The sequence below is a fragment of the Fusarium oxysporum genome, chromosome I (genome assembly GCF_013085055.1).
Source record: "Fusarium oxysporum Fo47 chromosome I, complete sequence".
Taxonomy (NCBI): Eukaryota; Fungi; Ascomycota; class Sordariomycetes; order Hypocreales; family Nectriaceae; genus Fusarium; species Fusarium oxysporum.
The window spans coordinates 4,489,080-4,514,599 of NC_072840.1; the positions used below are offsets into that span (position 1 = coordinate 4,489,080).

At 50.4% G+C, this 25,520-nt stretch overlaps 6 protein-coding genes across 6 annotated transcripts; 4 read left to right on the forward strand and 2 right to left on the reverse strand.

Moving 5' to 3' along the window:
* Positions 1–2,934: 2,934 nt before the first annotated feature.
* Positions 2,935–8,736, reverse strand: FOBCDRAFT_124733 (uncharacterized protein; the record flags this gene model as incomplete). The annotated part of the gene is made up of 2 exons (XM_031182863.2): positions 2,935–8,205; positions 8,254–8,736. The coding sequence occupies 2 exons, from the start codon at positions 8,734–8,736 to the stop codon at positions 2,935–2,937; spliced, it is 5,754 nt and encodes a 1,917-aa protein (XP_031043631.2).
* Positions 8,737–13,015: 4,279 nt separating this feature from the next.
* FOBCDRAFT_212678 (uncharacterized protein) lies at positions 13,016–14,891 on the forward strand. Its single transcript, XM_059609344.1, has 5 exons — positions 13,016–13,517; positions 13,581–13,668; positions 13,723–14,106; positions 14,241–14,609; positions 14,660–14,891. Exons 1-5 carry the CDS (start codon positions 13,355–13,357, stop codon positions 14,742–14,744), a joined length of 1,089 nt encoding a protein of 362 aa, XP_059463903.1. The 5' UTR covers positions 13,016–13,354; the 3' UTR covers positions 14,745–14,891.
* FOBCDRAFT_212684 (eukaryotic translation initiation factor 3 subunit D) lies at positions 14,849–17,538 on the forward strand. Its single transcript, XM_031182876.3, has 3 exons — positions 14,849–15,511; positions 15,605–16,832; positions 16,884–17,538. The coding sequence occupies exons 1-3, from the start codon at positions 15,301–15,303 to the stop codon at positions 17,173–17,175; spliced, it is 1,731 nt and encodes a 576-aa protein (XP_031043644.1). The 5' UTR covers positions 14,849–15,300; the 3' UTR covers positions 17,176–17,538.
* Positions 17,539–18,527: 989 nt separating this feature from the next.
* Positions 18,528–19,362, forward strand: FOBCDRAFT_7125 (uncharacterized protein). The gene is made up of 2 exons (XM_031182878.3): positions 18,528–18,632; positions 18,694–19,362. The coding sequence occupies exons 1-2, from the start codon at positions 18,573–18,575 to the stop codon at positions 18,934–18,936; spliced, it is 303 nt and encodes a 100-aa protein (XP_031043646.2). The 5' UTR covers positions 18,528–18,572; the 3' UTR covers positions 18,937–19,362.
* On the reverse strand, positions 19,303–22,501 carry FOBCDRAFT_7128 (uncharacterized protein). The gene is made up of 3 exons (XM_031182877.3): positions 21,934–22,501; positions 19,743–21,878; positions 19,303–19,692 (listed from the first exon to the last, which is right to left on the reverse strand). Exons 1-3 carry the CDS (start codon positions 22,127–22,129, stop codon positions 19,568–19,570), a joined length of 2,457 nt encoding a protein of 818 aa, XP_031043645.2. The 5' UTR covers positions 22,130–22,501; the 3' UTR covers positions 19,303–19,567.
* Positions 22,502–23,147: 646 nt separating this feature from the next.
* On the forward strand, positions 23,148–24,113 carry FOBCDRAFT_7135 (thioredoxin-like protein). The gene is made up of 2 exons (XM_031182879.3): positions 23,148–23,921; positions 23,971–24,113. Exons 1-2 carry the CDS (start codon positions 23,235–23,237, stop codon positions 24,040–24,042), a joined length of 759 nt encoding a protein of 252 aa, XP_031043647.2. The 5' UTR covers positions 23,148–23,234; the 3' UTR covers positions 24,043–24,113.
* Positions 24,114–25,520: the final 1,407 nt, after the last annotated feature.

Here is a 25,520-nt window from a genome sequence, read left to right on the forward strand (position 1 = left end):
GTAGGTGACATGGCATTGGGTGGGCAATGCATGATGAGATCCGCCGGTTGGGTCATGATGGGATGGGATGGAGCCCCCCATGTCCTCTGGTATCCTTATCCATCAGAAGCCGAGAGATCCAGGCCAGATCCTGAGCCACGGACAGCCGATTTTTTATAAGATGCATGTTATTGGCGTTTGAAAGCGCACAATGCGGCGCGACAGCAGGGGATTGGGCATTGTCAATCACAATCAAGGCGTGATAAAAGTCCAAAGTCATTGATGACGATGACTAGAAGCAATGACGTCGTTGTGTACTTAGACTATGGATGAGGCTCACACAAATCGAGGCTTGGGGAGGAGCACGTTTTCAACACCGAAGCGTAACAGGCTGGAGGCTGGAACAAGAGGATCCAATTCGGAGAAGGAAGAACCTGGGGTTCGCTCATTATCTTGAGAGGGCAGCCACGCACGCGAGCAAAAGCGCGCAAGAGACAGACAGAGACGTTGGCTCAATTCGCAAAACACCAGGAGCGACCCGGATAAAACGGCATCTACGAGACCCGCCTGACTTGTTTCGGCCGACGCCGTTGGCAGGGAACGAGGCCGATCTCTGCTGGAAAAACTCGCATCATGGCATTGAAGAGTTGAGAGTCAGGGTCTTGACCCTCTAAAATGGAAAATTCAATGGATCCTCTTGACTTGCTTCAGCCATTGAGCTTCTGTTGTTTCGAGGCGCTTTGAATGCTCGCGTTCCGCACCACTCATTTTACGGCCCGTTTTCTTACTTGACCTGTCTGTGCCTTTTTGATTCAAAACCCTTTCTGTTGCCTCCCACCTTTTTTTTTTTTTTACCTTTCGGTGTCCTATTTCAGACACCGGGAGATAGTTTAATTCATGCCTATCACTACATATCACGGATATTCGGCCTCCTCGTTGTCCTTTTGTCGTTTGCTTCCCTTTGATACCTGTCGACCGATGCCAAGCCTTTCCTTTTCTGCTATTTCCATTTCCCGCCTCGGCGCTGTCGGGAGCCGCAGCTGCGCGTCTCGGCATTGGTGCTCTAGGCCTAAATAGGGTAGACTCAGGAAAAGTTCGCTGCATGAAAAACTGGAGAGAAGGTACAAAAGTACATCTGGTGGGTCCTCTTTTGACGACATCCACCTAATGCGGAAAGAGGTCGTGTGAGGTCGTTGTGGTGGGATCGACGGGTCCCTCTCGCCAGCCTACATGCCTCGGTCAGTGCAACCTTCCCACACACACACACTCATGGACCAAGAAAAGACCCTTTGCCCAACTCAATTCACATGCTGGATCATGCTCTTACCCATGGTGTCTAATCTTGTTGCTTTAAGGGTAAAAGCTTAACAAAAGCTTAATTTTCTGCGTCGATACCAAATTACGTCCTGACTTAACTACTAACATAAACCTGCGTGCGAGGCTCCGTGGCAGGCTACAATGTCTGCTCATGGTCTAGAATAGCCGGCAAAAAGACAAATACCTCCATCGCTGCTAATCAGACCCCGCTTCCACTCCGTAGCCTGTAATCTTTTACGTACTGCATCTGTCTAGTCACTCCCTCAGCTCATCTTGACAACCTTCGCATAACAGGCAACCCGCGACGAGATGCACTAATAAAAAGTCAGACACCAACTAGTCCAAAATCTTATACCGAGAACTTCTTGTCTGCATCTAGAAACTTGTCGCGTGTGTAACATTTCTCTTTTTCTAGTTACTTCCTTGTATCGGTATCACTGTCAAACCAGTGGCCATCGAGTGATGGCTTATTACAAACACGCAGGTCATCCATTACTGATGATGCAGCACTTACAATAACTAACAAAAATTGGTGACAGACAAGTGTCCCAGATGCCTACCTACCTCGTGCAAGCAACTCGAACATCTTATCCACCCTCCTGCTGTATACCCCCTCTCAACTTCTCCAACCCTCCCCCATTCTGTAATAACCATAACACATATGCATACTGAGTTGGTGGATAACGCTCCCACAATCCCCTCCACAATGAAACTATCTGACGGTTTTTCTGCTGGGATTTGCTTGATTGTCATTTGTTGTCGAAGCTGCCTCGACGGAATATTCACTCATGACTACCGACCCTGGGCTATGATCAATCCCTCTCTCTCTTCATATTTCCTTTGCTTTTGCTTTGACCGGACCTACCACTGTGGGTGAAGATGAAATCTTCATACACTATGATTATCTTTCCTCTTCGTTAATTCTGTTCCAGCTCCTTTAGTCTTGCTGGCATGATACGTTTTTACGAATTGCAACTTAATAAACCACGCCATGGGTACAGGAAGTCGGCATTGCATGCGCAGTATACTAATCTGAAACACTCGCCGTGGTATGCTGGGCTTGGAACAGTACGTGTGCGTTTAGCTAACAAGTGAATGTAGAAACAATTGAGTACCTAGTTATGATCAAATCCACAGTGATGGCCTTTATATCTGCTATATTGCTTAAACACCGCTCCAGACATTCAGACACCTCCTCTTTTATATTTGTAGCCGGGGCCGAAGTGTCCATGCCTCAGTAGCTGCGTCCTGATTTTTTCTTGTTGTTTTTATCCCCGTCAGTTTATATGGCCCGCTTCTCATCTCTGCATAGCTCCCATCCCCAAGAAACACATGACAACTATGGCGAACTTAAGGGAAGCTCCAGTTCCTATATTGTGGGAAACCCTGGAGCATCTCACACAGATCAGTCTGTTCGCCTGCAACCCCCTCCTCCTGGTCGCCGGGCTATCCACTTGCATACGAAGCCTTCATCCTCAGTCCAAGTCGACTCACTTGTCATCGCTCAAACGCCACGCTGCATTTCATAGATACAAAGGAAATTCCAACTTGAAGATACTGAACGAAACATGCACAACATCTTCGTGGACCATGTCTACCCAGTAGCTCACTTCAGGCACCGAGCCTGTATGGGAATTTTTATTTCCCAATTGGCCGTGGTGTCGCTTCCTCATCATCACCGCCATCGCCGTCTCCTTTGACAACTGTCAAAGGCCGAGGTGTGGCGTCTACGCTGTCTGTTCCATCCTTGTCCGCCTTGGGCGTGACACCTTCACCCTTCAGTCCTGCATCAGGAGGAGTACGTGCAGTAGCTTCCGCAACCACTTCACCATCCAGAACTCCAGTTTCCATCTCCTTTGAAGGCGTGGTCACGACTTGCGTCACAGCTTCAGGCGTGCTTTCTGAGCCCACCGTCAAGCTATCGTGACTGTTGGCCCGCATCATTTCGATGCCGAGCTTCGAGCTGGGCAGACCGGCTTTGCTCAGTATCTGCTGGCTATTGCGGCCGTGGTGCTTTTCTCGACCACTTCCCAGTTCCTCGTCTTCATCATCAGCTGATTCGGTGCCCTCCAAAGTTCTCTGTTCAGGGCCTTCTCGTTTCGCTCTCAGCTTATCGTTGCCTCGTGTGCGGTGTTCCATATGAGCCGGCGCGGATTGCTGAGCCACGAGAGGAGGAACTCCCTTTCTTGGGGGTTCAGAGGCATCGTTGTTGTCTGTGATGTTCAAGCCACCTTCGTCCCATTCGTTTGTTGGCTTGCGACTAACAACAACCGGCAACTCATCAGTCGTCACAGATTCCGAATCACCAAAGAGTGATGATGTAATCGAGTCCTCACGGCTCGACATCATTGCATTTCCCAGTCGACTCGCAAAGATGGACGAGCCTGATGTCGGACTGTCTTCAAGTCGCGAGTTGGCTTTGCGGATTCCCATGGGAATCGGGCGTGGCATGCTTGATGATTGACCTGGTGACTCGGGCCGCCACTGACACAATCCGCGCAGAACTTCAGTAAGTTTTGACGAACTGATGGGCTTCTCGATTAACGAATCAAAGTAGTGTGGAGCTTGAAGCTCTTTGAGGTAAGCTGTAATGGCCACAATCGGCGTGTGAGAATTGGCATTCTTGGTCTCCCGAATCATTCGTGCCACATCAGCTCCATTGATTTGAGGAAGCTGATACTCGAGGAAAATGACGTCGAACTTGATTTCGCTCATCGAATATCGAACAGCTTCAGATCCATTTGGTACGGATATAGTACGGCATCTCAGCTTTTCAAGCAACTTCTCCATGACCATGCGAGATACCGGGTGATCTTCACAAATCAGCACATCAAGAGGCCGGAAAGTAGGGCCTCCATCAAAGGCAATCTGTGAGAGCCGCCTTGAGCTCTGTCTGCGCCTCTGTACTCGGAGAAGAGCATTATGCTTCTCGCCTTCGTTATCTGATGAGGATGGTGACATGTCAAAGACCTGGCTTCTCCGATTTCGATGATGGTGCATTATGTCAGAAGCAACGGGACTGCCGTCCTGAGATTGAGAGCCCACAGTAAGTGATCTCGAACGTCCGGCAGATGAATTGCTAGACTGTCGTGGTGTTGATATAGTTTTTTGGGGGGACAGTGACAAAGGAGGTGGCGCTGCACTGCGACTCTGGACTGGAGACGATGCTGCGACCGTTGTGGCGGCCTTTTGCAGGCTTGGGGGCACCTTGGGTATCTCGAATGCCGAGCTTGGCTGCAGAGATGCGGCAGTTGATTGGTGAGATAGGCTGGAAGAGTTACTTGATGCCTTTCGTCGTCCATCGGCACCTTGACCAGCGACAAATGAAACCAACAACGGTGATGAGGGTTGGGAGGCTCGGTTGGGAGACGCACTTGTATGACCAAATCCAGACGGCGATTGTGCTCGATTTGTCGCCTTGGCGTTAGAGATAGTTCTGGAAACAGGGTTTGATAGGACAGGGCTGCCTTCGAGCGACGGCCCTGGTGATATAACATTGCTGGATGCCCCGGGACTAACGGATGTTCCTTTACTTTGCGTGGCTAGCGCCTCGGCTCGCAACTTTTGGATCACGTCCTTGTTGGCCTTCTCCAACACAGGTAGGTTCTTGAATGAAAATGAGCCGAAGTCATCCATCGCCACCGGCTCGCTCAGACGTCTCGATTTCAAATCGCGGACATGTGGGGGAATATGCAGTGGCATCAATTTTCGGTTTATAGAGTTGACCTGAGACCGGACCCGCGAAAGCGCATCGTGTGGCCGTTCGGCGTACTCAGAACCAGCTGCGGAGGACTGAGGAGACGCCTGATCTTCCATCTCCTCCGCAAAAGACTGCAACACTGCCCCTCTGGCGTCGAAGTATTCTGTATCCTCGGGATTCTCAGGCTGTGGGACAAATTGAGCTTCGTCCTCCAAAAGCGTTTCCCAATTGACATCCTGGAACCAAGGGTGATGGCGAATCTCTTCACCACCAGAGGCGAACTTATCGTCGCGATTGGAGCCTAGGCGCTGGTGAGGCTCCATGCACAGCAGCTTATTGATCAAATCTTTTGCCTCTTCGGAAATGGGCTCACATTCATTCTCGTCAGGCCACTGAATCTTCCTTGCTAAGATATTCTCAAAAACCTCTTCGGCCTCACCGGCATGAAACGGTGGGATACCATAGAGGAATTCAAACAAAATACAACCGACCGACCACCAATCGCTGGTTTCATCTTGTTTGTCACCCTTTATAGTTTCGGGGGCGAGGTAGTCAGGTGTTCCCACGAAACGTCTATTTGTATCCTCAGGGTTGAAAAGCGCCATTGGAGGTGGCATCATGTTGGAGAGTGGTAGAGAGTTCCTGGCATGGCTATCCATGCTCATTCTCGAACCAACACTCATGGGTAGATCGGGTGAGCCTTGCGCAACTGCCTCCTCATCTAGCGGTGACCTGACGCTGTTGGATTGGGATGCTATCTCTGCGTCATGCAAGGAAAAGTTGGTGACCATACGGGCAAGTGTCTCACTACCACCACTGTCGCTTCGGTGTGTGCCTGATACTCGACGGGGCTCTTGGCCTAGACTGAAATAAGAAGGTTGTGCCAAGCTTCCAACTTCGGGTGTCATCTGAGGCGTCTGGCCAGGGGAATGGGTATGTCCGTGTAGATCAAGTGACGCTGATCTTGACGAAGCAATAGAGGCAGATCGGGCAAAGGGCCCTTGTTTGAGCAGGTCTGGCGTTCCATCAGAGTTTTCACTATTCAATGCTCGCTTTTGCCGGCCGACCAATCCCAAGCGAGACAAGCCAAAATCTGTAAGCTTAAGGTGGCCTTTCTGGTCAATAAGGAGATTGTCTGGCTTCAAATCACGATGAATAATGCCTCGGCTGTGAAGATGCTCAACCCCAAGGACAACCTCACCAAGATACTTCTTCACCCATTCTTCAGGGAGACCACCCAGAACTTTGATTAGCGAAGCACAATCCCCACCATTCAAATACTCCATCACCAGATATAGATAGTCTTTGCTCGAAAAAGTCCAGTAAAGCTTGGCAACAAAGTCGCTTTCCCCCTGCCACATCATAATAGCTCGTTCCGCTTTGACGTTGCCGACTTGGTTCTTGGCGACCATGTCAGCTTTCTTGAGTACTTTGATTGCGAAGTACTCTCCTGTAGACTTCTTCTTTGATAAATACACACTACCAAAAGCCCCCTTGCTGATAGGTTTGATAATCTCAAAATCTTTGATGGATGGCTGGGTTGGGCGAGGTTGTGGGGGTGCTTGATTTGCACCTAGGCGAGGCGATGGCGGAGGCTTCATGACGAAATCAGAAATGGCTGCTGAAGATTGCCTCCGGTGATGTCTGTGACTGTGTGTGGCAGGTGAACTAAAGTCACTGCCCGGAAGCATAGGTGACGCCTCTGGAGACACGACACCTTCTTGGGACATCGGAAATCCCCTTGCTTTGATGCGTAAGGGCGAAGACGGCTGTCCCGGTCTCGAGGGTGATTCCTGCCGGTGAGGGGATGAAGTGCCAGGTAAAATCAGACTCCTTCGGTGTCGCCTTCTCGTGCTCGCGGCGCGACGGAGGTCTCCAAATTCAGATATGGGTGATTCGGTCCTTGGTGCATTACGAGATGCCACTGATGACGATCGAAAGCTGCCCTCGCTATCAAGAAAGTCGCCTTCTAGGTAGACCGAGTCTCTACGAGTGTCTCGTGCCTGAACCCCAAGGCTACTCTGCCCGCCGAAGTGCGATCTGGGCGTAGGACACTCTTTAGGACTGCTGGATCTAGTAGAGGCCACAAAGGATGTTGGTCTTGATCGATCTTTGTTTTCAGACAGGTTCATTTGGCGTAGGGCCGTGGCTAGCGCAGATGGGCTGTTCAGGGGCTCCGTTAAGCTTTCGCTGCCTCGCTGCAGAAGATGCTGAGGCTCAGAGACAAGGGGTTCTGGAGGTATATCGTCGTCTTCTCCAGTACCTTCATCACATGTGTCACATTGTTCGTACTCGGAGTTGAGCCGTTCTTCTTCTGTCGAGTCGGTCAATTCGCCGTTGGCTATGCGAGCTGCCTTCCTCAGGGCCTCGTCGATACAATCTTGGACAAGGCAAGCAAGCTCGATACGAATACGTTCAGCATACTCGATAATTTTCCTGTGACGAAAGACAGCGTCGACCTTGTTCCTAGCAACCTTCTCCGTATCAGCGCACAACAGAGCCAATCCTTGTTCCTGCTCCAGAGTATTGGTGCTTGGTGATTGCCATTGCAGAACCTGTGATATTCGTGATTCGGATTGTGGGGATTGCGTTCTAAAATCGCCGCTTTGTTGGGTTGAGGACTCCTTTATCGCAGGTGTGCTAATCTCAATAGCGGTATCGCAAAGATCCATGAGCAGCTCGACAATTCGAGCCTGAGGTCGTCGAATAGCGAACGAGCGTGCCCTAGTATGCCCAAGTCCTCCAGAACGTTCCCTCGATCGAGGCAATGAGCTACCAGGTGACGACTGGGTTGATGGCGGCGGCCCAATTGGCAAACCTTTGTATTCAGCGACCGGGACAGGCGTCTGATCACCAGCAAGTGACCTACTCTTGCGGGCCTCCAATGCGTCGAGCACCTTGACAATCGAATGCCGATGCTCAGTCAGGCTTTCCTGTGCCATTTGAACATCCATCTCGGCCCGATGTTCTTGCAAACACAAATCGGTGTGTTTCTCAAACCACCATCGAGGGATCTGGCGTTCGCAAATGCGGCAGAGGACCGGTGGCGGAGGCTCTTGTTGTTCGGGGTCATCAAGTCCGCTCTCAGCAAGTTGAGTCAGATAGCTCGCCAGAACTTCAGCACCTGAGCCTAACGAGTCCACGATTACGTTGGGAAGGTCGATCTTGATTTCTCGTGGAGCTATCCAGGGGCGAATCATCCACATTGTCTAGACGAGATCAGTATTGCACAGAAAGCCAACATCGACGAATCTTACATGGCTCTCTCCACCCGAGACACTGTCGTATACCATAATGCCTTGGGCTTCAAGGTCCACAGCATGTGACTGCTCGTTCTCGGGGTCATTTTCGAGGTCGTCGACAGGTAAAAGCTTCGAGAGGGGTCCAAGATTGACAGCAAATCGGACTCGGTGGCTCCGAGAATCATCTTTCTTCATGGATTCGACAACTTCAGTGAACACATTCTTGTTGTCGCTAACTATCAGGTCGGAGATAGGCAGGCCATTGACTGTCTCGAACTGGGTGCCTACAACATCAGTCCACGAGGGACTGACCCATTTAATTGTTCCATCGAGATTGAGGTCCACGATGGTATTGAGAGTCTGTTCAGCAGCTTCTCGGAGCTCCTCGCGCTCTTCCCGGATGTCCTGGCTCAAAGACCTCTCCATAGCAGTTGTTTGTTGTGCCCTTAGAGAGGCAACTGCCGGGGGTGCCAGGGTGGCGCCGGACGGGGAGTCCATCTTATCTCAAAAGCGACTGACGTGCAAACCAGAAATAGATAGTGCAATCGATGTTTCGCAGGTATCGTCGACCGTGGGATTTTGGGCCAGGGCCCGACGTCAGGATAGCTGGCAGCTCCAGCAGAAGCACAAGTGGGGAGACTCGGGGTCTGGCAAGGGCGCCAGAACTACAGACCCGCGAGACTCGGAGACATGACTGAGAGTCGACAGCGAGGGTTCCCGGGCTGACGCTATACAAGTTCTAAGCATGAACCAGAAAATAAGGTCGAGATCGAATTATCCTAACGCCTGGAAGTCAAAGGGTGACTTTGTCTAAGCGTGCGAGCGCCTTAGGTGTAGCCGAGAACGGGGCCAACCGTGATGGTACCGTACCGTGATCGTGACCGTGGGTACCTGCTCGAACAAGACGAGGTGAGGTAGAAGGAAGTCGACTCGAATTGACAGCACAATCGATAGATCTGGTTTTGAAGTTGTCTGGTCTATTCAGTCCTCGGGAGCTTGCTTAATACTGCAGAACGGGGGTTAAGAATCGCCGTTAAGCCTCGAAGGGGAAGAAAGACAAAGTTTGGCCTAGGTGAGCCATGGCTCCTTGGGCCATCGTGAAAGCGCGTTCCTCTCATGATACAATAAGCGGGGGAATGCGCTGCTGGACCAATCACCACCCACCATCTCCCGGGAATCAAGCTCCTAGCCCTGCAAAGCTACAACATCTTGCGGGTATGGGTTTTTTTTCACAGCGCTTCACTGAGGGTCCTGATGCAAGCTATGGCCTCCACCCATGATGTTCCACTGGGCAGTGGGTGCCCGGCGCCCGCTTTCCAATCAATGGCTTTGCGATCCTTTGCTTCTTGAACCCTGTTGATATCAACTGAATGCCCCCAATTTCATATGGATTTTTTATTCGCTATGCTCGCCAAACCGGAAATATGTAATACCAGGTAGTTACTCAAGTGATTTCCAATGACATTGACACCTATTGAAGTATTTCTGTCCATCAGAAGGATGACGGTGTGTAGTGGGGTGGGTGTTTGGTTTGTTTGGCGTTGTACTATCACCAGCCTTTGTTAGGTCGGGCATTGTTTCATGCAATCCTAGGCCCGTCCCTGGAGGTCCCCCCCTCCATTTTCTTCCAGCAACGAAAGTTTTTGTTACATTGATAAAAGGGTGCAGTCGATGGGATGGACAGACTAGAGAGACTGAAAGGGGGAAACATTGAGATTCCTTCCTCCAGGTATCACACGAAAGGCAAGACATTGGACTGTTCGTGTCGATCGAGATTCCATCCCCAAACTATCCTTCCATAAATCCATTTGAGAGCCGAAGAGGGACTTCGTGTAAAATATGGAAAAAGTCTCTTTCATCAGGTGCCTCTTTTGAGCTGCAGCACGAACATCGCAGAGCGTAAAACTGATGATCTCCGCCTCCTGTGGCAGCATCACAAATCTTGTCCACCAATCGACAGCCCAATGGCGTTCGGTTTGCTGCTGTCTTACCCGGAGGCGCAGACGCGGCCGTCGGTGCAGATGCAGATGCAGGTGTCGACGGAGGTAGATCTAAAGTAAGCATCCTGTGCCCCAGATGAAGGGTTGCAAAGGGTTATCATTAAACAGGCCACTGGCCAACAACGGGCGTCGCGGAAACGGACCGGACATTTTGAAGCAGAAGCAAGTCCAGAGGCAACATTTCGTCAAGCCGCAATTACTATGTCCCCCTCATGAGCCTTTCCCACATCTCCTTGCGATCGTTCCTGCGCTGTGTTAAATTATTAGCTAAACCACTACCTTATAGCTTCGCTTTTAGGGTTGCAGTATCGAGCCTGTGATTTCATAGTAGCGGCATGGCAACCCATAATCCAAGGTTGATAATGTTTTCTCCTCATACCGCGTGCGACTGATTGTTGTCTTGATTAATTCTATAGTAGCTTTCCCTGCCTGCGCTCGAGGAATTGCATGCTCGCTTCCTCGATTAGTGTTACAATGAGTTAGGAGGGTTGCAAGTGTAGGTTAGCTGCGCAGATACAGTGGCTTTGTCACAATTACATCGACAAGGACTATGAATATGGGCATAGTGATGGAGAGTGCATGATCAATATGTTGATGCACCCAGTGACTACTCATGCTGCTATTGTGGGATGTTCGCATATTTTCTATATGTTTCGTGGGCCATGTTATTATTGCTCACCGCTGCCTCTTCTTTTCACACGGGCTGACCTCATCTCTTCTGCGTCGCCGAATGATCAACTCCACGTTCAACTGGGGCAATCAAGACTTACTTGGACGAGTGTCTCTGGTTCACCATAGAAATGAGCTGATGCTGGTGCTATTTCCCCTCCCACCCCAAGATTTTAGCTGCAATACTGGTCACCATCTTCTTATGTCATGTTACCCATTTGGTGACCCTGAGTGTTTGCACAAGCCTCCAGCTTCACCCCCTGACCAAAATAGATGCGTAACCATGACCAATAACACCACTTATTTAATGCTTGAGCATCCAACATTCAACGGCTGCAAAGTCACATTTCATGCACCCACTTCAACTGCCGGTATTTTTGCCAGTGATTCGTCTTTCAAGTGTCTTTTGAGAGCATCGAGCTAGAATTCGGGGAATCGAGGAATATGAAGCCACATGCAACTGTTACCTTCAAGGCACATTGAGTAACTGTTTGTTTGAAGTCGGTGAATTGGCACTTTCTTGCATCCAGTCATATGTATGGGTAGTGACTTTATCGTGTGTGTCCAGTATGTAATGTCTATCTCACAAGGATGACGAGGAACGGATGAATTCCCTGCAAAGAACTACAGGATTTCGAAGCTGGTGAAATAGTGTGAAGCCAGAGTGCTCAGCATTCGTTTTCCTTGCCTTCTGGTTGTTGAAAGTCGAGACCTCGTTGTCTTATTCCTCGGAAAGACCTTCCTTTCCCAAAGACTCATAGCTCTCTCAAATCCGATGAAAACTTTGAGAAACCAAGCGCTTGTACGCTGCATGGCGATTACCTACCATCTCTCAGCACATTCACTGGTCTGACCACTACTTCAACTGAGGTCGGTGAAGTTTGTAAACATCTATTATCATTTATTCGTGTAATTATTGAGACTCTGTATTGGATTCAGGCTAGTATTGATACTTCCTAAATTGTATATGAAATATGGTGTCGTGTTTACTACGTTGCTTTGATCTGTCAGATATTGACAGGGTTTACACAGAATCAACTGCCCATGAGCAAGTAACTCTCGAGTGATCTTAGATTATATCCTATAACCACTCATTGACGTTATCGTAGTGAATAGTGATAGAAGATAGAGCGCCTGTCTTGTTAGTAGATTTGTAAGACGATACAACCTAAATCACTTCAAGATGAGCGCCTCAGACCCATGGTCAAGCTTGATCGGGGCTGTCGACCCTGCCTTGTTATTGCCAGTATCATCTCTTACATCCCCCCATCAGAATAGTAACGTCTGGACTTGTTTCTGGCAAGTGATCAAGAATGCTACCGATCAATGCTGGGTTGTTTACATAATGACATCCCTATCGTTATTTCAAACGCTGCGAGAAACTGTATCTACCTCCTTATTGCCCTCATTTGTTTCTGGAAGATAGTGATGTGTCTAACAGTACGGAGTAGATGGATTATTATGGCTTTTCAAAGGATCAATGATAGTACACCACTGGATAATTGCGAATCAAAGTTAAACTGACAGCGGATGCGAAAGCCCGTCCGTTCGCGGCCATGGGGTACCGAGTGCGGGGCAACGCCAATTCACAAGAATGGGACGGAAATCTATGCCTCCACTGTCAATCAGACTCCCGGCCTCTCAAACCGGACGCTTCTATGCCGCTTCAGAAGCCTAAACTAGTCCCAAAGCTCCTAGTGACGCTCTCTCTCTCTTTCTAATACCTTGTTGATGATATGAAGTATTAATTAACATTCCTCGCCGTTAGCTCCTTATTAACCCAAGGTAAGGGACCTAACCATCCCAATGTCGAAAGAACCTGCCTTTGAAGTGTAGTCGTCAATGCTGACACCCGAACATCGCAGCCTGAGGTACTTCAGCTTACCTCCCTTACAAAGATGTCTTTGACTGGTTGGAACCTTCCAACTTAGTCGGTTGCCTAAGGTAAGGTGCATCACCGTAAAAGGTACATTGAGTTTGTACCCAGGTTGAAATCATGGGATGCTGCACAACTGCCTGGACCCAATGCAGTGATGCAGTGGGTGATTCAGTGGCGCCGACTCACACGGGACTCTGACTAATACGTTAACGACTTCTCCGGTTCTAGAATTGCGCACGATCATCAATCTGACCAAGCAATAAACCTCTTTGCTCAAGTATCTCAAATCACTATGTGGCACTAATGTGGTGTGTATTTATCGCCTCTCACTGATCAAATTCCTGTGAATTACAAAAAGGCATACAACCTGATAGTCGGGTACCGGCATTATACGCAACTGGGGCGTCTCTGATCCCCAACGGTTAATGATACAGGAGCAGAGCACAGCCACGACAGTCCTTTCTACAAACAACAGTTTTATTCTGGCGATTCTGTGTCCAACCTCATCTGCTTCATAGTTCTTGGGGTCCAGGTGATTAACGCCCGACACTACTCATAGGCGGCCAGTATGGCTGCCTTCAATGCCAATCTTGCTGGCGCAACAGAGCGTTCCTTCTCTTCGTCACTCTCGCCGGATCGAGTTGTCGCCAGCTCAGAGGATGACAATACTGCGGCCTCCGCCCTCGATCCCGATTTTTACAAGAGTCTTACCGATAAGAGGACGACGCGCGGTAAGCATTTCAGACATGACTCCGTTGCCGTGTTGCTGCTCACGGGACTGATTGATGCTTTAGACGGAAATCCGCCCAAGAAGCGAGGGCCCAAGCCCAACAGCAAGCCTGCATTGACCAGGCGTCAAGAGTTGAATCGTCAGGCACAGAGGTAATGTTGTGCAAGCTTGACGAATACCTGTATCTGACATGTGTCCTTTGTCAGAACACATCGCGAAAGAAAGGAGCTCTACATCAAGGCACTGGAAGATGAAGTTCTTCGCCTTAAAGAAGTCTTCAGCAACGTTTCATTGGATAGGGAGAGATTGGCCGATGAGAACAAACGGCTGCGAGACACTTTGGCACAGGCTGGGCTTCAACATAGCAGCCCGCATGTAGCAGGCAGCGCGACGAGTCGTGGTCCTGACTCGGCCAATACAAGTTCTCCGCCCTTGACCTCGCGATCGACAGCGCCATCGGTTGGCTCACCAATGAACCTACCTGTGGCCGTCAATCAAGGTTCCACGGCAGGCCAGCCACACGGCATGCCTCAGCCGCTTTATCGTGGAAACCCTGAGCTGGAACAGGCGGGCATTGACTTCGTTTTAACGTACGATAACTCCTACTCGAACAATCCCCAGTGATCCCCCTGTGTGATATGACGCGAGTTGCATTGCGCCATGGGTGAGCTTTGGCAGGACATATTGATGGTTAGATCAGCTAACAGACTACGGATACATATAGTCTCGAGAGGCCGTGCATGACGCATATTCAGTTCATGGTTGAGAGAGCATCTGAGCCTGAAGGCGAACCCTGTGGGCATGCACTTATGGCATCGTGCCCACCAGATCCGGCTCCAGAAACAAGGCCAGGTTTGCCCTTCGGGAAAACTCATATTCCATTGGATGGCGATACGAACCAGAAGACATGGGAAGTTCCAAAGGCAGACCTTGCCACTTTACTGGATCTAAGTAAGAGTATCGACCTCGATGGTGAGGTAACTCCTATCATGTCATGGGGTATGCTCATGTCACACCCAAGGGCAAATGAGTTGGAGGCGGTTGACTTCCGAAAGCTGAGTGAAGAGCTCGTTCGAAAAGTTAGATGCTATGGGTAAGTTTTCCGCGATGTTACGCCAGCAGCATATACTGACTTGGGTCAAGCTTTGGTGCTGTGATGGAGGAGTTTGAGGTGCGAGATGCTATCGACAATGTGTTCAGCGGCAAGGACACGATGATGGGTGAATAGGAGTTTGTTTTGTGTTTTTCGAGTTTGCAGCTGTTGTTTGGATGTTCCTACTTGCTGTGATGTTTTGACATTGTAACTATGAGCATATCTCCAGTACATCTCCCTAACAATTGTGGCTGTTATAAGTTACGAAATCCGTTGGAATCACATCTGTTCCGATCTCTCCTGTGATCCTCTTATTTGCAAACAACAAGAGGAGCATAATACCGTCCAGGGAGCGCAACATCACAAGTCAACTTTGACCTATATTCGTTCAAAGCGATCTGCCTTATATTGACATATTAATTGAAGTTTACAGCTTTACCCTATGCCTGATAAATGTGGCTGAGTGGCTGAGGCACACAATCAGCACCGCGGGGCTTGAGTACCTGTTTTTTTTCAAGCCCCACTCCACCCCACCACAAATTCGTCGTGGATGTCCAAATTCTAGCATCGCTTGTGAACCGAAAGATTGATTGACGCATCCCCCGCTTCCGAAGCCAACACCGAGCTTCTTTGATTTCGTCTATCGCGCACCCGAAAGCGCAAGGAAATCATCGATACTGTTCTTCCCAAAATGGCGGACTCTCTCGACTACGTCAAGATCTGCGAAAGCTGCCCCGCCGGTGACGGTTGGGGTCCTGCAGTCACCACAGAGACCACCCTCAACGGCGTACCATATGCGCCTTTCTCCAAGGGTGACAAGCTGGGACGCATGGCCGACTGGACTGCCGAGGGCAAGGATAGAGAGAGAGGCGGACGGGCACAGTACAACAGGAATTTCCGAGGTAGGTCATATCGTGTTGTCGTGTTGTCCTATTCTCCGTCGAGATCACACTCGTCTTGAATGAGCTCTTGGCTGACCGCAATCACTCCTGTAGACCAACAAGTCTATGGCTCTAGCCACGCCATCACCTTTAATGCCCCTCCCGCCGAGGACGAATCAACATTCTCAGTCGTTAGTAACGTCCGAGACTCGACAAAGTCAAGATACGGCCGCGGGGCCGTCTTCACTCGTGGCCGTGGCCAACGTGGAGGTCAGGCCGGTGCCCGTGGCGGACGAACCCAGCTTCAGAGAGGCGGCGCCGGTGCCGCTGGCCGACAGGGCTACGACCGAGGTGGCCGATCCAATGCTGGTCGTGGCGGTCGCCGCTTTGGCTGGAAGGATTATGACAAGCCTGCTCGTAACCGAGACGCCAGTATCAATGTCAAGGCCGAGTGGAAGCTTCTTGAGGAGATCGACTTCAACCGCTTGGCTAAGCTGAATCTCGACACCGATGAGGGCGAGGATATTGATGACTACGGTTTCCTCTACCACTATGACCGCTCTTACGACAAGCAGCCTGTCAAGGGCGCCGAGAAGAAGCTTACACCAATCGACCGTGCTGCCTACAACGTTACCACCTCATCCGATCCCGTAATTCAAGAGCTTGCCGAGAAGGACGAGGCAACTATCTTCGCCACAGACAGCATTTTGTCCATGCTCATGTGCTCTCCTCGATCCGTTTACCCCTGGGACATTGTCATCTCTCGACAGGGTAACAAGATCTTCTTGGACAAGCGTGATAATGCCGCTCTTGATATGGTGACAGTCAATGAGAATGCCGCCGATGCTCCTCTCGATGCTGCCGATGGTAGTAAGGACACCATCAACCAACCCAATGCCCTCGCCGAAGAGGCCACCTACATCAACCATAACTTCACTAACCAGGTCGTCATCGAGAGCGAGTCGTCAAAGGTCACTATGGCTCACGGCAACCCCTTCTACAACTCCTCCGAGGATACCGACCCTCCTGCCAGCAAGGCCTACAAGTACCGACGCTTCGACCTTTCCCTCAACGAGGAGGAGCCTGTCCACCTTGTCGTCCGAACAGAGGTTGACGCCGTTCAGAGGAACGCCATCAGCGGCGAGGACCAGCACGTCAGCATCCATGCTCTCAACGAGTTTGACAGCAAGGCTCAAGGCAGTGGTGGCGCTCTTGACTGGCGAAGCAAGCTTGTTACCCAGCGTGGTGCTGTTGTTGCTACCGAGATGAAGAACAACAGTTGCAAGCTCGCCCGCTGGACAGTGCAGAGCATCCTTGCCAGCGCAGACGTGATGAAGCTTGGGTAAGTTTGCTAATTTACTGATACCTGAATGTTTTGCTAATCGATTTGCAGTTTTGTTTCCCGTCTTACCCCCCGCTCCAATGACAAGCATGTCGTATTGGGCGTTATTGGCTGGAAGCCCCGCGATTTCGCTAACCAGATGAACCTGTCTCTCTCCAACGGTTGGGGTATTGTTCGCACTATCGCCGACATGTGTCTCAGCAGCGAGAGCCAAGATGCCAAGTTTGTCCTCGTTAAGGACCCGAACAAGTCTATCCTCCGTCTGTACGAGGTGCCTGCTGGCAGCTTCGACGATGATGAGGAGGAGGAGATTGAGGAGCCCCAGGGCGAGGAGGAGCAGTAGATCAGAGAGAACTGGACACGGCCATGTCACGTTGTGCATATTCGGTAGTTTCATGACGGAGGGGAGGGCCACGGGATAAAAGGCATGAGATTTGCAGGGAGTCCCATGCTCTAATGATTTGAAGCAGTGGATGCAATCTCTATCAGGTTCTGGAAGGCCATTTTTGTATTTGACTGCGGTTGCAGTCTGGAACGAAAAGAACACGTGATTTTACTCGACATTTTGTTGTGTCTTTGTGGGTTTTGTGACCTTGAATGAGATTTGTTGGCGCGAAGAACTCACAATTGATCGACTTATATATTAACAGTGTACCCAATAAATATTGCAACGGCGGTTACTATGCTGCAGTTTGAAGAATCGACTTCAACATTTCCTTACCTTCCTGGGCCTCGTTTCACAGCAACATTTTTAAATCGTCACTAATTGGTTGCCAGGATAGGAGAAACATATCTGCAAGAAATGTTCACCAAGATGCAAGCAATACCAGATATCTCGGGACTTCTGTTGATTCATCAAACAGAGACCACTGGTAATTGGAAGTGGCTTAGAGGCCCAAGCGAATAAAAGTACAACTGCCAGCACAGAACCTCAGTGGCCCGTTCTCGGTAAGGACGGCACGGGCAACCCGAGAGCAGTGCTAACTGTGGTATATTTTACGCGTCTTAGGAGGCAAAGGTTTCGTAATGATGGTAGCCATCTACAATTGATGATAGACTGGTTTAGGTTACCGGGGGATGGCGTTTGGAGAGAAACCGGCGGGTTGTGGCTGGAGAAGAAGTTCGTGACACATCTGTTCTTGGCTGAAAATGACATCAGTTGATCAATCTGAATCTCGAGATGCTCGACCTCCAGTATAGACTCATGGTAACCTGGGGGGGGGGGGGCAAGAAAGCTTGAGACATCTAGCCTAAGTGACAAAAGGACTCAGGTCAATTCAACCTAGAATCGGTGTAGATTTAGTGGACCATAGACTGAGTATTTTTGGCACCTTGCCCCAAGGTCAGACGTTTTCTTACTCCCCAAGAGTAACGTCTCGTTCATGCCGCACTACCGATCAGACAGACCTTAGGGTGACGGGGATCCTCCCCAAAGCAGGCATTACGAGCCTCTAATTGGTTGATCAAGCTTCTTCCTTGCTCCAGCTCCAAATGCTCTAAGATGGCTGTCTAGGTAGTACCTAGGCTGTTGCCGATGGCCAATTGAAGGTCCGCTGCCCGTGACCTTGATACTTCTTACATGGCGGGCGCAACATACCTTACTTCTTCTCCACCCTCATCTCCATCATTTCTTTCTAAGGCGGCACCTCTCCTGCCTGCGCTTCTTCATCATACATCACCTCTAGGCGGTCTATCGTACGCACCTCAATCGCAGCAACACCAGCTTCGTTTATCTATACCATGTCTGCTCAAGATTACTATGGCGGCGGTGGCGGCGGTTACCCTCAGCATCCCCAACCTGTTCGTAACCAATCGCATTAAAGAAACCTTGATCGCAGTTGCTAATTATCTTGTTTCGCAGTCTTACGGTCCTCCCCAAGGTCAATACGGCCCTCCCCAAGGCCAGTATGGCCCTCCTCAGGGACAGTATGGTCCCCCTCAAGGGCAATATTACGGTCCACCCCAAGGCCAACCTCCCATGCAGTACCAACAAGCACCTCCTCAGCAAAGTGGTGGCAAGCGCGGCGGCGGCGGCTGCTTGACGGCTTGTCTGGCGGCCATGTGCTGTTGCTGTGTTGCTGAAGAGGGATGCGAGTGCTGGTAAGTCAACTCTCGTGGAGTCATTGGCGTCATCAACTATTGGAGGCTCTTGACTAGCACCAATTGAGCTCCGCGCATGCTCAAAACCAAACCGAAGCGAATACATACTGATGTGTGTCGCCCTCTAGCATCGATTGCTGTGACTGCCTCTTTTAAGCGGCCTGCCTCAGCAAACAAAGTTAATACGATCCCCACGATATATATAATAAGCCCGCGCATGGCTCTATGAAAACTCCAAGAATCATTACACCTCTTCAAACAATTTGTAAAAGCCTTTACGAATACTCTGTTCCTTGATTAATTAATATATGACGTTCTCTCGCAGAGATGGTGGACGTGGCATTACCAGGACAAACAGATCCAGTAACCGGACTGAACAGCCGAGTGCGGTTCAATGTTCGAGCATACTGACCGATCGATGGGCGTAGCTCGTCGTTACCAAGTACACGGCAATAGCTATTGTATCAAATACTGTCGACATAACCAATTGATATGAATATAGAACATTGAATCATTTGTTTTGGAACTGTACGCGAGCTGATAGCGTTCTTTCATCTACTGTCAAGTTTTTCCCCACCCCATAGGCTTAATACATTCCTTTCGCCTCATTATTGATAATAAAGCACGCCCGAATATCACTGGTTGAGTTGCACGTAATTGGCAGGGAATAGACCGGCTTGTCCAGCATAGTGGCCAAACCACCAATCCTCGTCAGGGAACTCCAAATTGGTAATTGTGGCGTCTTCAGGGAAGCTCAATTCTGCAAGCAGGGTTTAGTAACTGGTTCTTTAGCGTGAGTGTGCATCTTACCATTATCTTCTGCCGCCTCGTAATCGTAGAGGGCAACAGCCGTGTGGCCGGCCTGCTGCTCCGGAGCTTGAGGCTCAGGCTCGGGCTCGGGCTCGGCAACAGGTGGTGGAGGAGGTGCCGCCGCCGCAGCAGCAGCCGGTTGCTCAGACTCGTCATCTCCCACCAGTTCAACGTAGTTGCTAGGGAATAGGCCGCTCTCACCTCGTGAGTTAGTACCCATCCACCAATCTTCATCCACCATGTCAATGTTAGTGACAACATCGCCCTCGATCAGGTCGATTTCGTTGTCTTCAGCCTTCTCGTAGTCGTATTGGATCACGGCACGATAACCTCCCTGAGACTCTTGAGCTGGCTGAGCTGCGGGTTCAGGAGCGCGATGAGGCTCTGGCTCTGGACTGGGCTCACGCTCGAGAGCGCCGGCTGCAGCAGCAGCTCCGACCCCAACAGCAGCCCCTACGGCAACACCTGCAGCCGCACCGCCAGCAAAACGGGCGGTAGATGAGACCTCCTTGTCGTCTGCAAGATCAGACTCTTTGGGCACATCAATCTGGCTAGGAGTAATAGGAGGTGGAGCACGCTGCTCAGGCGGGGTGCCGACTTCTGGCACAGGTCCACGGCTGACTGGAACAGCAACACGAGGGGGCGAGGGGGATCTCTCACGCTCTGCAGCTGTTTGGTAAGCGGAGGGGTCTTCCCGTTCGTCGTCCTGCTCATCTGCAGGTGCTGGTCGGCTAGGCAGTCCGGGAAGGGCAAAGCCTCCCGACGGTCGACCGCTAGGAACAGGCGGCGGTGTAGTGTCGTCCTCTGCAGGGCGAGCAGCGGGAGGGGGAGGGGCTCCTGCGCTGATAGGGGCAGTGTCCTTGAAACGGTCTCGTAGAGCTGACACACCTGATGGCGATGCTGGTGTATCCTCAGGTTGCTCGCCTGTGTTTTCCTGGCTAATCTGTCCAGGTACACCGCGACCATAATCACCGGTCTGCACTGGAGCCCAGCTCTTACCAGAGTAGCCACTCTTCCACTCGCTTCCGCTCTTCTGTGGCTGAACAGGAGAAGTACTACCGACAGGAGCAGGGGCGGGAGCACTGGCGGTGTCTTCCCCCCTCTCCCTGGCCTTTCGCTCGGCCCATAGTTGGGCAGGGGTCTTTCCGCCTTGATCAGCAAACGTACGGCTTGCAGCACCAACAGGGGCAGACTTGGCAGGAGCGGGAGCTCCAAAGCCTAAGCCGCCGGGTGTGGGAGCCTTTGTGCCCGAAAAGCCTCCTGCGCCACCAAACTTGTTGGCAACCTTGGGTTTAGGAAGAGATGTTAGACGTTCCGACTGAGCTGGCTGAGAGAAAGCAGACATGCGTTCCGACAGAGGTCGAGACTCGTCCTCTTGAGGTTTCTCCAAGGCAGCAGGCTTAGCCTGTGCCCGGATTGCAGCAATGTCAACCTTTCCAACGGGTTCGTAGGATCCCTTCACAGGAGTTGGCCTGTCATCCTGGTCTTTTTGAGCCTGAGCACGAATAGCTGCAATGTCGACCTTGCCAATGGGTTGATAACCGCCCTTCACCACGTCACCTGGTGTGTCGTCGCGCTTGACGGGGGCGCTTCCGCTGGTAGTCGCCGTGGGTTGCTTGCTGAGATCAGCAATGTTGACCTTTGTAGGCTTGTAAGCAGACTCGACCTTTTCGATCTGAGTCCTCGTGACAGGAGGAGCATCAGCACCCCACCCATCCTCATCGACATTTTCCTCTCTTTTGGATCGAGCAGCGACGAGTGGGTTGGCACGGCTGGAGGTTGTCGGGGTGAAGACAGGCTTGGTCTTGACAGGAGGAGGTGCAGCAGAACGAGGACTGTCTGAGCTTCCAGCTGAGTACTTGGCGCCGGAAGCATCGGCCACCTTTTGCATGATGGAGTCAATTTCGAGATCGCTCTCGGAGCGAGCGGTAATCTGAACATGGTATCCGTGGAGGATCTTGGAAACCGCAGCAAGATGGCTGGTGAAGTAGCCCTTGGTTCGCTCAGGAACACCTCCTCCACACCATGCGATCAATATGTTCTTGGGAAGGCCACTGTTGGGGTCCTTGACCTTGGCAAATGCGAATTGAATGCGCCCTTCGCTAAAGTCCTCAATCAGATCGGCGAGGTCGCTTTCTGTATACATGTTAGCGGGCTGATGGGATGATAGACATCCCCTTGTGTAACATACCGCCTGTTCCTTGGACTTTGAGAATACTCTCCTTGGCTCCGCTGTCTTGGAAGGCATTCAAAAGAGGGGCCTGGACCGAGAAAAGGGCCCAATGAGCATGAGTGGGAGAGTCGGAGGATGGCGGGGCACCGTTAACAACACTGCTGTAACTGCTCTTAATGGACGGGCCATTTATCGAGGTATTGAGAGATGCCATCTTGGGGATTCTTGAGATGTTAGGACGGAGTCAGGCAGACTTGAAGCTGAAGCTGACGAGCTTGGATGACGGAGATTGGGGGTGACGTTGGCACCGTTGCTGCGGCGGTGGCAGCTCCACACGGAGAGAGAAGATATAAGTTCCGGAGGCGTAGCCAGGGGAAGGATTATCGTGATCAATTCTCCAGTACGTCTGGTATCGCACAGCGTCGAGATATTGCTGTGGGAGCTGTATTTGGGAGAAGTTGAGAATGGAAACTGAACGTAGATCGGGGGACAGTGGGAACCTTGGGTAGAGACTACCTTACGGAAACCATACAGTAAAAGATCCCAGAAGTGGGTTTCTCGGAGTGTGGCTGATGATGTAGCTTCGTATGTCGTCTGCATCAGTGAGTGACCTAATGTTGGTAGCTTAAAGAATGCCCAACCTTGGGGCGGTCTAGCTGGTCTACAGTGGGCTGAGCGGGGTCAAGCTGTGCTGTTCATGCTTGTATGCGTTGTGTGCTCCGTTGTGCTGCTTTGATGAGCTGTTAACTGGTTATAGCGATGGGAGCTGTCAATGTCAGCATTACACATCAGAATGCATCTAGCAGGGCTATATGCAAGTACCCGGCTCCGGCAGCGGAGGGCTGATATTATCCGCCAGACATAAAGATACAAGCCAAAGGAAATGACGCAAGGACATTTTCCTATTTGCACAATCTGTTGCCCCTCCTCTCTCTGTATACGACTGCCCCTTTGGGTTTGTGAAAACTGATAGACACTGATTTTCTTTGATGATAATAAGTGCAAGTAATTTTCACACAAGCATGAATTTATGTGTTCTAAGCTTTATTGGAGTTTTCACTCGACGTAGAGTCATATTCCCAAATCCTAAGTGCCGTGCTCTTACAAAGAGAATTGCCTTTCCCTCTTTTTCCTACACCTTGCCTGTCATTGGATACCAGTATTTGTACCCCGCCAAAGTGAACATTTGCCCCCCCAATTCCGTGGAGATTAATGAGTTGCTACTGACTGGACTGTCTTAAACTAATTCGACTCCGACTTGTTTCTTTCTCTCTCTTATCAGATCGAAACCCTGACGCATCCATCTCACCACCACCAAAATGTCTACCATCACGGAAATTACCAGTATCCCCGAGTGGGAGCAGCTGCTCAGTTCTGTCCCTTCCACTACCCTCGTCGTTGCATCGTTCCATGCGCCGTGGGCCGCACCATGCGCGCAAATGGCCACCGTCCTGTCGACCCTCGCTTCCGAATATCCAGTCACCGAACCTCCTACCACAAAGTGGGTTTCCATCAACGCAGAGGATCTGAGCGACCTCAGCGAGACGTACGATGTCACTGCTGTCCCTTTCCTTGTCCTTTTAAGGAACGGCCAAGTTGTCGAGACTGTGAGTGGCAGTAGTGCCGTGAAGGTGCGCACAGCGATCGAGACACAGGCAAAGCAATCTGGTCAGAATGCAGAGGCAAGCGCACAAAACGGTATCGACACCAACGATGCCGAAGCCGAGGAGCAAGATCCCGAGAAGAAGAAGGAGGAGCTCTTCAAGCGTCTTGGGGACCTCGTGAAGGCTGCACCCGTCATGCTCTTCATGAAAGGCACACCTAGCTCTCCTCAATGCGGCTTCTCCAGACAATTGGTTGGACTACTTCGCGACAACTCGGTCAAGTATGGTTTCTTCAACATCCTCGCCGACGACGAAGTTAGACAGGGGCTCAAGGAATTTGCGGACTGGCCAACATACCCGCAGCTCTGGATCGATGGCGAGCTTGTTGGTGGACTGGATATTGTAAGCCGCACTCGCATTTTCGCTTTGACTAATGCTGACAATTCCATAGGTCAAGGAGGAAATGGCCAATGACGCCGAGTTCCTTACCAAGTACAGCGTCAGCGCTCCCGCAGCTGTTTGAGGCGGAATACATACGTTACGAAACTCATGACGCATTTATGTTTAGAAGGCGTGACAATAGCCTGGCGCGTACTGCTGAATATTGTATTGCCTGGCCCTGGTGAAACTCAACCTTTTGAGTGATAGTATCCGGCAATGCAATATCAAACATTCCGGCTGGTGGTTTGACAAGTGGCAAATTGAAGAGAGAAAACGAGGCCAAGAAGTCCTGAAGTCCCAGGAGGTTGAAAGCTAAGGCGCAGGGACTTTATCCAAGAATACTGTGGCCATGTAAAGCCGCGCTGATGAGCTCTTGTCGAACCTATCATGCAACTAATGGCTCACTGAATGGTTAGGCTGGACCATGTGTTCCCGAATACTTTTAATCGTTCATATCAGCTTATGCTTGAAGCTGGATGGGAAGAGGTTCACAATATCTATAGGAATAGTAAAGCGTGGAGAGAAATGTAAATATCACCATTTCTATGCGATCTTAGCTGCAGACACATTGTAATTTGCCAAAGGCGATGGATTTACCGCTGGGTCCCAATGTTCGATTTGCATAACGTACTATAGTGATGGGATCGACATAGTGTCCTTAGTAGTACTGTAAGTCAGGCAATTGGTTATAGAAGGCCTCAGATACAGAGCGAAGAGTGTGGTGTGATGGAGTTTAGTGACAAATATCGGTGATAAACATGGGCCGGCTCCGAAATCCGAGCATCCATACAGCAGATGTCGAATCCGATGAACGAGAATGACTCACAGGCTAGGCAAGTAAGATTTGTGACTTTGACTCTTTTTAGCAGATTGTGGTTCGTTTGATTGAGATAGTTGCCGTAACGCCCGTTAAGTGATGAGTTTACTGCACCTGGCTGACTTCAGCCATCACGTTAAAGAAACTAATAAAAAAGAGGCCCAGGTAACTATGCCAATTGCAGAGAGCACTGGGATGGATGTTTCCTACAGGAAAGACACGTGCAAGACAGCAGAGGTATCACAAAGGCTCTTTTAAATCGAGGAACGAAGACAAGAAATACCCTTGTCTCTGTGAATGTAAAACAACCCCACCATCTTGCATCTAACATCGATGCTGGGATGCACACGCGTTCCTTGACTTGACTGCGGTGCCTAGTTCGTTTGTTCCTCATTCCCAGGCTGCCGGGCGGTTTAATAAGGCTGATGCTGACGGGACATTCTGGAGACCAAAAATTGGATTCAGATCTAGCCCTTTTCCTTTCCACCCTTTTTAGAGATCTTCTCGTTTCTCTCCTTATTTGAAGCAAGGCACCGGAGGTACCGACACCTCCATGATCAGCTTCAATCATCTCATTGATCCTTTGGTTGGATATCCTGCGTCATCTGCCCTCACAGCCTCTGTACCTCTGCTGACTGAGCTGACTGGGTAATTTCGACTCGACAAAAAAACATCCCGCCATTCTCCATCCATTTCATTCTGTCTGGAGTTGGAATCCATCTGTAACGCTCTATAGGTAGCTT